Source organism: Strongylocentrotus purpuratus, unplaced genomic scaffold, assembly GCF_000002235.5.
Source record: "Strongylocentrotus purpuratus isolate Spur 01 unplaced genomic scaffold, Spur_5.0 spur5_scaffold_4, whole genome shotgun sequence".
Taxonomy (NCBI): Eukaryota; Metazoa; Echinodermata; class Echinoidea; order Camarodonta; family Strongylocentrotidae; genus Strongylocentrotus; species Strongylocentrotus purpuratus.
In genome coordinates, this window is record NW_022145610.1 from 21620861 (window position 1) to 21635127 (window position 14267).

Here is a 14267-nt window from a genome sequence, read left to right on the forward strand (position 1 = left end):
GTGGTCAACCTACCGGTTATTACATTTGTCTATCTCACAGTTTATCTCATTAATCTTAATTGTAAACTATAAAGAGCACTATCAGTTCGGCCGACAAGTTATTATTTTTTTTTTTTTTTTGCTGTCTTTTTTCTTACATTTCAAACATTTTTTTTTTCTAATTTAAATCGCACAGATCAACATAAGTATGACTTCTCTCTAACAACAACGGAAAATATCGAACTTTGGATTTGTAAGATTACTGTATTATAGTGCTTTTTCTCTATCCCAAATGTAACGTCTGTTTGCTTCTTTAAGCACACTTTACACCTATTTTAACATTTCGAGCAGTTGTGCTATATAGGTTTAATCTATAACGCAAATAAAGAAGTTTTTGACCCCCATTGAGCAGGGTAAAATGCAAAATTACTAAGTATGGTTGTAGTATTTTTCAGGAGTGTCATATCAAGTTTAATCTTATCATATAAACTGAACTTTTGTCGGATATGATAGAAGCTGTGTTCCGCTTAATTACTTTCCAGCCCTTTTTCCCCTCCTGTATGTGATAATTGCCATTAATAGAAAAGAAACACATCTCATAGTAGTTATCAATTTTCAAATCGAAATAATATAAAGATGGCTTTTTAAAATCTAAATGTTTAATATCGACATTTTTAACCCCCAATATCTTCCGTTCAGGTAAGTTAACATTTGTATAAATGCATAAACTTAAAGGTAATACAAAGTTTTGGTATGGGGTCATGGATTTGGTTCAAATGAACATATTTGAAGCATATGCGATCCTACAATATTCAGTGATCGTTGTCGCGGTTGAAATCGAGTCTAAAATTAAAAATAATAAACTCTTTATAATGTATAGCTCCCTCTCCAGGCTAAAATATTAATAAAGCTATAAAACAATGTTTCTTGACTAAAATCGACCGATTAGCTATTCCCGTTTGGAATTTATATATCACAACTAGATATTCTGAGAATTTCATGGTTGCAGCTACCATTGTACGGCCGTAGGCGCTATTTGAAATTTATCAAAATTTACCGGGAGCACCGGTAAATTTTTATATTCAATTTTTCTCAAAGGCAGAAGTGTTTTAGGGGCTAAATTTTCTATTGCTTGTAATACATCCACAGGGGCATCCTAATATATAAAAACTGTAAAGAATCACTATCCACCCATTTGTCAAAATTTCCCCAAACTTTGTATTACCTTTAATGCGATGATGTGAGTTGTGCAAAAGAATATCGGCTTTCGCATTCACAGTGTTACATTGGCATTAGTGGTTTAATATAATTATATATATATATATATATATATATATATATATATATATATATATATATATATATGAAATTTTGTAGGTAATTTCTTACGCGTAATCATTACTTAAATTGCTCACCAAAACTAAAAGCCTTATAATGATTATTCTTAGATATTCTGTCGCATAATATCTTTAATTCGGGTCAAGTTATCAGCATTTTGGCGGTGTAATCATGATAATACGGACACCTAAAGTCCGCGTCATTCTGTTTATTTATCACCGTACTCATCATCTAGCCCTCACTGATGTAGGTGAGCAATTTCCTTCTTCTTCTAAAGTTCTAAGCTTCTTTAGACCATCGAGTCAGCTTAATTTATTTTTCAAAATATCTCTGATAAAATGAAATGTAACCAGGATCCAGCCTAACAAAGAGTATATGAAAGCACGGTTTCTGTCAGTCTGTTTCTTGAAATAAAATGAATCCTCTTATAGAAGGCCTTTCAGTGATTGTATGCTACATGCTAGAGAAATTTGTGTAACTGCGCTTGGAAAGTATGGTCCTCTAGCCGTTACATGCATGTAGTACAGACCCACAGTTACGGCATGCAGTCCTGGTTGAAATCCTTTCTCCTGCGGTACTCCTTGTCTTATCAAATTAGTTTAACAAGTCGGCAGACTTTAATCACGGTTTGGTAACAAGTTAGAACAGCGGTAATGATGAATCCAGACCGAGACGAGGTTTTTTTTGTTAACAACCATTCCAGAAAATATTTTATTGAAGAAGCAGACGAACTGACTTTACAAGTGGCCTTCTTCCTCACAAGGGTTCAAACATTGCTGTAAAATTCGCTCTAAATTGTATGAGATTTATTTTTAGAATCTTTTTAGACCTTGCCTTGTTTTTCATGTTAATTTTCAACGTAGGCCTTTATGATTTTTTTCAAAGAATTGGAAAGAATTTGATAGCTGTATTATATTTTTTTATCTGTTATAATTATGTCCTTATAGTTTATCGTGTTAAAGCCTTGTGTTTACCGATTGTATTATTATGTAGAGCAACATGCATGTAAGTGTCATCGACCATAATGATTGGGATTCTTGTTATTATCAAATATAAATTGGTGTATTAAAACTGTGATGTAGTCTTCGACCTATGTTCAATCGATAAATTGTATAATATTTAATAAAAAGGAAGGAAAAACAAACTTAGTTTACGTAAAGGGTTGACTGTAAAAGATGGACATTTTAAAAGAGGAAAAATTATTCATGCTAAACCATGGTAATGATTAGTTAGACAAAAGTTGGCTACCATCGCTTTGTTTATTTCAGCTTGTTTACTTAATCAACAACAATCATCCTACTACATGTACGTACTTCCTACATGAATTTCTGGTAAAATTAATCAGGAAAACGTACGTTCTAAAAGTGGAAGACTGATTATTCATTGTAAGCAAAAAAATATATTTTCACAAATAAAAGTTTCATATCAACACTTTGTTTACCGGTACTTCCACTTTTTTCAATCAATCAACAGCCATCAATTTTTTTCTTCCGTTTGGGCATTCATGTGAAGCAATTCCAGAAATGGCGCCAAACGAGTCTACCCTGATTACATGAAAATAATCTGTATAAAATTAAGTAAATACTCCATATTATATTATGCCGTGAATAAATCTAACACAATGATGTGCATCATGCAGTTGCGTGATATACACCAATACGAAAACTAGGACAAGTGGAATGCATGATTAAAGCAAATATCATTCCCGAAATTCAGGCAATCAACAACAAAAAAGGATATAATCTAGAGAGAGACAGAAAAGTGTTCTTTCCGTCTCTATAGCGCGGCAGACGACAGGTCCGTTTTCTTCTTATCGATTTCAACTTGAACGTATTATCGCATACTATCGTCGTCTGCTCGCACACTGTATAAAGCACTGGCCTTGCATGTATGTGCAGCTGAGCATAGTAAATAGTGTAGTGCGACGCCATAGCGAACAAGACAAGGACGTTTAGCATATATCTGTCTCTTGCAAAGATTGTAATTGTGTTAAAGATACAAAATGGTTACAATTTTGAAGTCTGTTTCAATGAAATTCTTTGTTAATTCCGTGTCAATAAAACTGCAATCTGAAGTCTCACGAATCTCGAGCAATCAAACGTGCATGACACATTAATCGAAATAATTATAAAACTGGGATACTGTTAGATACCTATTTGTCTTTGATATTGATTTTAATCGCAGGATTTGCTGTACTTATACCATTAGCCGTAGCATTGTAATTAAGATATGTCTGTCTGAGCTCAAGTGCGGTAAATAGCTACCTGCGCGGTAGGCCGAAAAAATACATGTCTGCTTTAAATTATGGCGTGCTTTTCTAAAACCCAGGGTGATTTTAAGTCTAGACAATTCGCTTAAAATATACAAGATCATGTCTATCACGATCGCAATGATAACGATCAAGAGTAAGAATTTAACAAAATATATAAATTATATATAAATTATGCTTATCATAACATCCTAGTATACTAACTGATTATTGTAATGACAATGATCATAACAGTCCTATATATATAGATGCAGAGTGAATTAAGTTTTTGGTCCTATATCAATTTAAAAATTCGTATCATTTCAGAGGAGAATGTACCCCCCCCCCCCCTCACCCCTTCCCCTCTGCTTCGACTTGACAATTTGTAGTTTTCTAATCATTCAGGTGAATCCTTCCAAAGATTAGAAATGTAGAGATTTATAATCAGCAGTATTACTCATAAGAGAAACATTTCCTCAAGCTTTAATCCTTATTTTGGTCATAAAAACCTATATTTTGCCTTTAAATATAATGTTCTTTTTGTTTGCGAGAGGATGTTTGAGAGCACTTCTACAAACAATTTTAAACTTCTACAAGTTCAAACGGTGAACCTTTAACACCACGAACTGAAAAGGTTAAAACCGAATACTTCCTTCTCTCATCTTCGGTGAATACAGAATGATGTATTATACAAATTATATCATGCCCTCAGGCTGAAGCTGTCGACGTATTTTGTAGCTTATGTCAGCAAAGTGATCATCTTCGCTACGTGATGGGAAGTGGCCAAAATGATAATGGTCGCTTAGTTCAAACATATTTTTCGCATCTACATTAGGATTCAATTGAGTTGTAAACAAGATCAAAATTTCCAAGTTTAATGTACCTAGTAGGAAATGAATGAAACAAAAACACAAACCCTTTTTTGGAGATTAAGAAGCATAGGCTTACGAGGTGGTAGGCCTAGGGGCTACAACCCCCCCCCCCCCAACAAACTCGAAACTACTAATGTTCGGTCTACCATGACCTCATAATTATTCGGGCAGCAGTACTATATAATGATAACGAGATTAATATTATCAGGGTAGATGTACAATGCGTCAACGGTGATTTTTCACTAAAAAAGGTTAAACGTGTAAATTTAAAATTTGGACGATAGATGATAGCCCAAACCCCTTCTTCGGAGAGCGAAATACATCGAAATGCATCCATTATGTGGCAGACTGTGATATTGCTAAAGAATATAAATATATAAAAATAGATAATATAGCTCAACAACTGAGATCACAGAATGCCTTCCTCTTCGGTAATGTGACATTTTTTTAAACTTCCTTGGGCGAATTTTCATGTCTACAATATTGGAATTGTTGACAATGGATAGGCAAATGCACTATATACACCATACACTGTACATGTTACTATATCATCCTGTTTTTTATCAAGTGAGTAGGGGTCTTTTCTAGAATGGCCTGGTCTCTTCTGTCTTCGCCCGAGCTAGCGGGACGGCCCGGCACCCCATCAGGACTGGCCCCGCTAAACGAGCCACAACGATCAAATGGCAACAAAAAAACTAGGTTCCCCCTTGGGCAAAGAGGAAAGATTTGGTTCAGATAACGCTTACGAAGATTTTTATCGTTTAGACGAATCGAGAGAGAAATAGGCTGTGAAGACTGATGGGTATTCATATTCCCATTTATAAAGATCACAAACATATCTCAAAAGTTTCCTCATGGGATTCTTCAATTTGCGAATTTTCGACAAGTTTTTTTTTCCCCGTCCAAGAGCTTCCTCGAGTTATGACAGTGGATTGGATTCCGGCCCTCTCCATATAGATTTCAAACAATGCTGGTTTACTGGTGAGAGTGTGTGTACGGTGTTTATCTACTTGTATAACCCATGGCAATGTCGCCAAAAAAAATATGGATTAACCAAAGATACACTCATTCCTACCATTTTACATTATGTTTCGCTTTATAGTCATTTGGAGTTGATTAATTTCCCCTCTTTTTTAAAGATATCAATCTGATTCCATACAGGTCTAGCTGAGTAGATGCCCTGGAGTATCCAGGTTTAATTATGTTCACCATTCCCATTATCATCATCATCATCATCAGCTTCATCATCATTATCATCATCATCAGCATCAGCATCATCATCATCATCATCATCACCTACATCATTATCATCATCATCATCTTCATAATCATTATCATCATCATCATCATCATCATTTTCACCGTCATAACCATCATCATCATCATCATCACCATCATGACATCATCATCATCATCATCACCATCATCATCATCATCATCATCATCATCATCATTATTATTATCATTATCACCATCATCATCATTATTATTATCATCATCACCACCATCATCATCATCATCACCATCGTCATCATCATCATCATCATTTTCATCGTCATAACCATCGTCATCCTGAAATTAAAAACATTTTGGTATCAAAAATGGGTACCCGGTAGGATGCGACCGTCATTGTTGGTTAAACAGTTTTTGAGCGTCATGTAACGCCTGGCTGGAATGCTCCCTAGGGAGTGGAGATTGTGCACATAGTGTGTGCGGGCAAGCACTGAATCCAATGACCGGGGTAATAATATATTTGTAAAGCGCTTAGAGATATTTGTAATAAGCGCTGTATAAAAATTCAATATTATTATTATTATTACAAAGTCAAATGTTGGCCAAAAGTATATATCATAAACGCAAAATCACCGTAACTTCTATTACACAGAAGACACTTCTACCATCACACCACCATCATCATGTCAAATACTTTTTTTTGTATTACCATGCGTATTACTCAATAATCGTCGCAGCCACCACCATCATCATTGTTAGCACTACCACCACTATCGTCACCACCGCCACCACCATCGCTACCAGTACCACTACCACCATCTTCGCCACCATAACCACCATTCCCACCACCTTCACCACCATAACAATACCATCACCATCTCCACAACCATCACTACCATAACCATCAATACCACCGGCCAACCATCAAACCACCACAGCCCCGAACTTAGCAATCACCATCATCATCGCCACCCCCATCGAGATGCTCATACTAAGTCTTAACAAAATCACAAGGGTCACGACCCCGATCTCCTTTCAAGCATCCTTTCTAAATAAAACCTAAAGAAAGAAACACCTACGACAAGAGTTGCTCCGATAGATTATGAACTACGAATTTATTTACACATGCTTGAAATGTCGAAATAAGGACATGAAAATGGTTTGATATCAACATTTTAAAAGTCAAATCTACATAATTAAAAAAAAATCTTATCTACACACAAAATAATGTTCAAATAGTCATATCAATTGTTACAATCACAATTTAAAATTATCAATATATTTATGGTGTCAATACGCACCATTGTGCTTTGTTGATGTTTTTTTTACATGGAATATATTTTCAACTTTGCAGAACATCTCAAATAATGTTTCAACGACACATGTATCAATTTCTTGAACGTTTCCATAAATCACAAGATCAACTCCTTAAATACATTACAATGCAACAATCCACATCGATTCATTAATGAAAGTAAATAATTATTCCCTATTTGACATTTTAGTGAATATTTTAATAAATCATTATATTTTATTTCTAGCATTTCATACTTCATATTTCAGTTTGTGAAGAGCAATTAATGTCTAGAAGCTAAGGTATTGCAATTCAGAAAAGGTCAATGCATTCATGTGTCAATTAAACATAAATTATTATTAGAAAATGATAAGATAGGTACCGTCTCTTCTGTAACCGCTTCCTCTGACTGGGGTGGGAAAAAAAATCGGTCTTCAATCTTACATCGGGGTGCGTGTTTAGAAATAAATCTGAGAAAACAGAACGTGAAATCATTGCCTTCCAGATTATCATGATTACAAATAAAACCAAATGAGTTACTATTAGCAATTTGACTTTATCAAATACATGGAAGTATATTCTTGAATAGCTCAGCGTTACTACTATAGAATCAATAAATTGTCTCAAATAGTTCGATTTATAACTATCCGGGGGCTGAGCGAGGAACACCCCGTGTTCTAAAGGATGTGCGCTGCACAAATAGATCCCTTGCATTTGATGAAATATTTCGCATCAATACAAAAACAGGAGAGAAATATTCATGATAACTATTTCTTACTGACAAGAAAAGTGACATTAGATACATTATTGATAATGGGCATAAACAATTGCAGTCTCTCAAAGAAAGAGTGTGCACAACTCTGTGAGGGATGGTATGATGACGCTCAGTTTCATACTCCTTTATATTTCAAAGACGTTTAATCTTCTAGATTTAACATCATGAAGATAGTTACATTGTTTGTTTGTTCTTGAAAGGATAGCTAATGAAATGGTGTAATATCAAACCCTTCGTTTTTCTAGAAACCCAGTGACAGTGGCAACAAACTTGGATCTTAGGCATGAAAAACTTCGCCTTTTAATCCATAGATCGATAACATCTTAATAAGCAGTTTCTCTCGAGTTTAAGTTTCGATAGTGAAGTTTTAGTTCATACTTAAGAATATAATTAGAGTACAAGGAATAGAATTGCATTTGTGTAAGAAAACAAAATAATAAAATTAGAAAAAAAATTACCGTTGTAATCATTTGAATATTAATGCTAGTGGACGGTATGTGTAGCTTATGATATAGGCCTAACTATTTTTAGATGATATTCATGGCCAAGTTATCTAACATACTCAAATACTATTTCAGTTATCGAACAGTATATGTCCTTTCTTTCGTTCATATTCATAATTATCCATTCCCTTTTCCTTTCAATTTTCACGAAAACGAAGAAACCGTCTGATAAATAGACAAACATGGTTAAGCCAGTCACCAGTAAGGTTCATCATGGTAAAACAATATGGCGTCATCGGTATGTAGCTTTATGGCAAACTGCAACTTTCAATGTCACTTGATGAACAGTGATTGCATTGTGACGTCATACATTGTCTCCAGCATAGAAGAAGATTATGTATGCTCTGTGACGTTGAGCCATTTTATCAGTCTTGGTCCAGGATTAATTGTAACGTCCTTTTAAAATCCACATTACCGTTAGACGAACGCAAAAGTCAAAAGACGGTGAGGAAATATCCAAAAGAAAAATTCGAAACTCACTCCTAGATAAGTGGAATTTGTTGCATGCTGTATTCTCTCGCCTTTAACCTCAAATTAGCCCAACTCGAGCTCAGTCCGCCGGCGTTTTCCAAAGCGTTCATGTTCATCATTGACATGTGGCCGGCGGCTGCCTGCGACATGACGCCGGCTAGCCTGCCGTACGACGCTGCGGCGGCTGCGGCGGAGTTCCACGTGCTGCCGCCAAGCTCTGTAGTCGTAGGGCAGGGGCGAGGCGCCACCGGTTGTTCTACGTTGACGCCATTGAAAGGCCTCCGCCTGGCCGCTGCGACCTTGGCGGCTTGTAGGCTCCGCTCGTTACGACGGAATTTAGCACGTCTATTCTGAAACCATACCTTTAAAAGAGAAATAAAAAAGAGAAATAAAATATGAGATTTGCATAGGACTAGATACATGAATATGTAAAAGACCATCTTAGTTAATTTTATTACATGTGAAAAATCTGTACATCTTTTTAAAGGCCAACTTGGTTTATAACAGTACCATTGTTGAATGTTGAAGGCTTGATATTAAAATGACGTATAGCTAACACATCTCAACATATGTACATTAATACAACCTGTGGATAAAGATGGCATAAATCTTACATAAAGGTTAGCCCTACTAAAGATATTATTTTCATTCATGAACAAATATTTTTGCATTCAATACAATTTCAGCTAAACAAAGAGATGTATTAAACTGTTGTAATTGATAAAATATAAAACCATGACGCTTTATCAAAAAACCTGTCGTGGTGAGTATCTAGTTAGGAAAATAATATGACTTTATTTGTTCGATGATTAAATTTTGTATTGTTTTTGTATTCCCAGAAAATTTAATCCAGAGTTATTGATTCTTTTAAATGTTGGTGTTCATACAACAGCACACCATTAAATGAAGAGAAAAAATATGTATTCATATATGAACAAAAGGATGAAGAATTGTAGAATTATGAACAAAAAACAAAAAACATTGAGACTAATACGTGTAATGTACATTAGAACCAATCTTTATAAATAAGAACCATGGTTAATAATAATAATAATAATGATGATAATTGAGTCTTGTTTACCCAAGGTAGCCTCATCATTATCATTACTTTAATACAACTCTTCATGTGGGACCTGCGTGGTTGATATTAATTAGTAATTTATTAGTGAGAGTCTAGCCATAATGACAACAAATAAGTACTTTATATTCAGGTCGTTTAATCTCGTATACGTCCCCTTCTCTTAAACAGAATTCGACAGTCGTAAAGGAACTTTTTTATGAGGGTGAATTTCCCAGGCCTCCCCAGCATGTGATGGTATTCCCCTGCCCTCCCGAAGGTTCACCGTCAACAAACAACACTCTCGCTTTATGTTATCGTAACCGTGACAAAACCCAACGAAACTAAAATATACAAATCTATAAATTATTTCATAATGTCTTAATATTAACTACGATGCGTCAGGCTATCGGCATGTGAAGTATGTGAGTCGATGTACACGTGTGCCGTACTAAAACTACTACAATTATGGAAATTAGTACATTAAATTTTTATCGCTCGCAGTATCAACATTTAGAAAATTGCCATTTTTGTGTACCTCGAGGAATGTAGTTGCGAGTAAAACAGTATGTAGTTTTAATTAAAATTTATTTAAATGAAATCATTTAATGTTGAAAATGTATAAATGATTAGGGGGGGGGGGTAACATAGTCATTTCTTTCTGTGAATTGCGAAATGCATAATTGCGCAAAGGAACAGGGAGAGGGAAAGCGTGCCAAGGTAACGAATTTAAAAGTAGTTTTTTAATGCATTGTAGAGTAAAATCGCCAGCATATGTCCTCCCCGACTTACGACGCCCTAGCATAGCACACACACCAAATAAAATAACCCGACTATACCGACAGAATCATGTAGTTTGGTAACCCTGAATGAAGAGAATCGGAAATTATTCTTGATAAGATTTACAAATTGACGCCAAGCTGGATTGTACTTTGAGACCACTTCCCTTTCTAGCGAAGCCTTAACTTGATTATCATGGAAACCAATTGGCATTCCCAAGCAATAGTGTGAGTACCTCTCAAATCTATTTGAACAAAAACTTGAACGTGTGTCAAAAAACTCTCTGTAAACAGAATTATACAATACATGGGCGTGGCATGGGAGCCCGTAAGAATAAAACGTCGAATCATTATTATACCCTTCAACGGGGGCTAGGGTGTAGGGGCAGTTTCCATAAATAAAAAACAAAACAGAAAATGCAATAGATTTTAAATAATTTATTGCATTTTACCCCGGTTCCCAACATAAACAAATCTTCTGTGTGCCCATGCCTTGAGCCATAATGCATGGCCGTCCAGAGGATTTTTTCTTATGTTGGGACCGGGGTAAAATTCAATAAATTATTGAAAAATTATTGCATTTTCTGTGTTTTTTATATTTATGAGAACTGCCCCCTACCCTAGCCCCCGCTGCGTACAGTCATGGTTCAGTACTAAAACAATGGCCTCGTAACTGTGAGGCCCCAGGATCAAAACCGTGTCGATGTGCTATATTAGTGCCCTTTTGTGGGGCATTAATCCTCATTACTGTCATTTATGACTTGAGGGCGTAGGTGCCCTAGTTAATAGGCATAGTAGCATACACATGCTTTTAATAGCAGTCCCGCAAAACACGCATTGGCTAATTATTATTCAATAAAATCTGAGAAAGTATACTATTATCTAGATCTATTATTTTTAAATAATTTTTAAAATAATTCCATAAATTGGGGTTATACTAAAATATTCCACCTTTATGAGCGACAGTGTAGTCAAGAATTATCTGAACAAAAAAACACTTTCGGATTCATTTACATCTAAATGATATTGAAGACGCGCGATTTATTACAGAATCGTATCAAAAAAAGTATATATGTAAATCTCTCTCCTTCTTTCTATCTTTTTGTTTACCCCCTCCCCTCTATACTCATTTTATTTCTACCTCTATTTCTCTCTGCCTCCTACCCCCCCCCCCCCTCTCCCCCTTTCTTTTTTTCTTGCCCCCTCTCTCTCTCTCTCTCTCTCTCTCTCTCTCTATGTGACCCCCCTTCCCAATCCCAGTAACATTGATCTTAAAGCGGGTCATGGACGACCTATACCAGTAGGTATGTAACTATTTTCTTAGATGTCTGGAGTGGAGAGAGAAAACGGGAGTTGGGTGCAAATTTACGATATGCCTTGTACTTCGTGAGACGAGAACACTCGCTTCGTCTATCAGCGGGCGGATAGCTGTGCACATGCACTTCGCTCCAACCTCTCAACGGAAACTTCCAACAAATAAAAACAACTGGTCACTGCATTTTTTCCCTTTTTTGTTGGTGGTGGTCGCACTTTAGCACCAGGGCATCGTAAATTTACCCCAAAGTTGTGTTTTTCAATTATTCCTGGCAAAAGTTTATGAACTTTTCTCCTCCGCTGACCCTCGCAAAGGCCACGGTTTGGCGACGGAGGCACACTCTGTTTTTCGAGGTTGTCGTGCAACTGTAACTTTTTGTATCCAATATGTTAAGGAAGAGAAAGTTTAGGAGTGTCATGGTTTTGATCAATGAAACTCGTCGAATGAGTTTGTATGTTTTACATGACATGGGGAAGCTACTGTATCGTAAATAAGAAGCCAAATTGGTTTGGGTTTTATTGCAAGAATGTACGGTACATTTTATGTACATTCAGAGAACAGTACATGACTCAACCTTATAAAAAAAAATGATTTCATCGAATGCGGCAGTGAGAAGGATGAAATAATCATGTTCATCCACATAAAAGTTGTCTTATGAAATATCGAAATGATGTTACTCATGATTAATTAGACTATTATTTGATTGAGACTGGAATAGATGAGTGTCAGGAGAAAAGGGACAATGTTGAAAGTACGGAAATGTCATTATTGAACTCGTTTACAATAATGATGCTAATGGTAGTGGTGGTGGTGGTGGTGATGATAATGATGATATTTTTGTTGTTGATCATGAAGCTAATGATGATGATGACAATGATTGAGACAAGTTATGGAAATGATGGTGAAAGTTGAAAGAATAACAATAATAACATCGTACTTTTAAACACACTACTAAATAAAGTCTATATGCGTTTCACAAATATCATACTAAAGAAAGTTCATTATTTTATAATTGCATTGGTAAAGAATAGGGAAACTTGACGGCATAAAATAAAATGGGATAAACTATAGTGGTACAAATTAAACTATACATGGTATAGGAAATTGAATTCCTTTTGCAACTAAAGCGTTTGTTAAGAATGCATCGAAAATGTGCAATGTGTATAGTATACATAATGCTACAAATAATAGTTAAAACGAAAAGAAAAATAATATCGAGGGGGGATGCACGTTGAATCACAACAGTCATATGCTACACATCTAACTGCTTAGTCTCTGATATCAAACTTGTCACCATATTCTTTAGAAATTAGAATATTGCTAATAACATAATAACAAGTGTAAGTCTAAAAGTTTAGCACGATACATGAAGCCTTTGTGACATCACATTCTCCTCATAGTGAAAGTGGTCATGAAAGATGACTTTAATTCGTGATTTTGACAAATTATATTTGTCATACGATTGTTCCCATGTACGTGTTGCCTTCTGACGAAATCCCCACGTTTTTACACCCCAAATAAAGATACAACATGCCAACCTTTTCCGCCAGAATCGCAACACCCTGGTGTATGTCACACTTTGCTTTGAGTATCGATACTCGGCATGAATTATTGCTTGAATCAACCGATTTAATTTATCCCCAACGTGTACTTTGGCGGTATTAATTGCCCGTCTTGGCACAGGGTGAGTAGCTGGCTGCACGTATATCTTTCACTGGTTACTGAATGGGCTGCAGCGAGCTAGTTTTGACACTAAACATGTTCATTTTGGGGGTATAGTTTGTGATCATGTTATCATTAAATATTATTGGAATATTTTGATTTCTTTGGTTCTACTTTCAAGCTCTTTGTCTCTCAATCTTTGTATCCCCCTGCACGTCAACATTACCCACAATTCTCCCTGCCTCGCTGTACTTCTAGATTATTTTTTCATAGAGCTGGCGTAGTGGTTAGATCAGTGGTTAGATCAGTGGTAACAAGGAGGTCTCGGGTTCGATACCATGTAATTGAGCTATAGAGCTCTTAAGTAAAGGCAATGATCATCATCGGTTCCCGTTTGGCGGAAACGAACGAAGTAGGTTCTGCACTTAAACAGATACATGCTTCCATATACTCCTTGCACGCGGGCGCAATTTTTTTGACGTATCACTGTGTCAGCGATTGACGCTGCCTTTCATACGCGATTTGAGACTCGAAACGAAAAGGTGAACGCAGAATGAACAGCGCAAAAGTTGCTTTGAATCATTGGCGCACTAGTACACTTTATTAACAGGCTTGATCAGTGCACGTAATAATGCAATCGTATTAATGACGCGTGTTGTCCAACGAGCACATAACCAGGGTGCTGTTTCATAAAACAAATTACATTAACTGTTATAAGCTACTGAAATCGTGGCATTTGAT

At 35.9% G+C, this 14267-nt stretch overlaps 1 protein-coding gene across 1 annotated transcript in view; it reads right to left on the minus strand.

The window, feature by feature from the left end:
* Window positions 1-6777: 6777 nt before the first annotated feature.
* LOC582334 (paired mesoderm homeobox protein 1) overlaps window positions 6778-14267 on the minus strand; it is a 29414-nt gene continuing 21924 nt past the window's right edge. Inside the window, exon 3 of the mRNA XM_782289.4 lies at window positions 6778-9075. Within this exon, the coding sequence (XP_787382.1) occupies window positions 8725-9075 (351 nt within the window). The 3' untranslated portion in view covers window positions 6778-8724. The remainder of the gene's footprint in view (window positions 9076-14267) is intronic.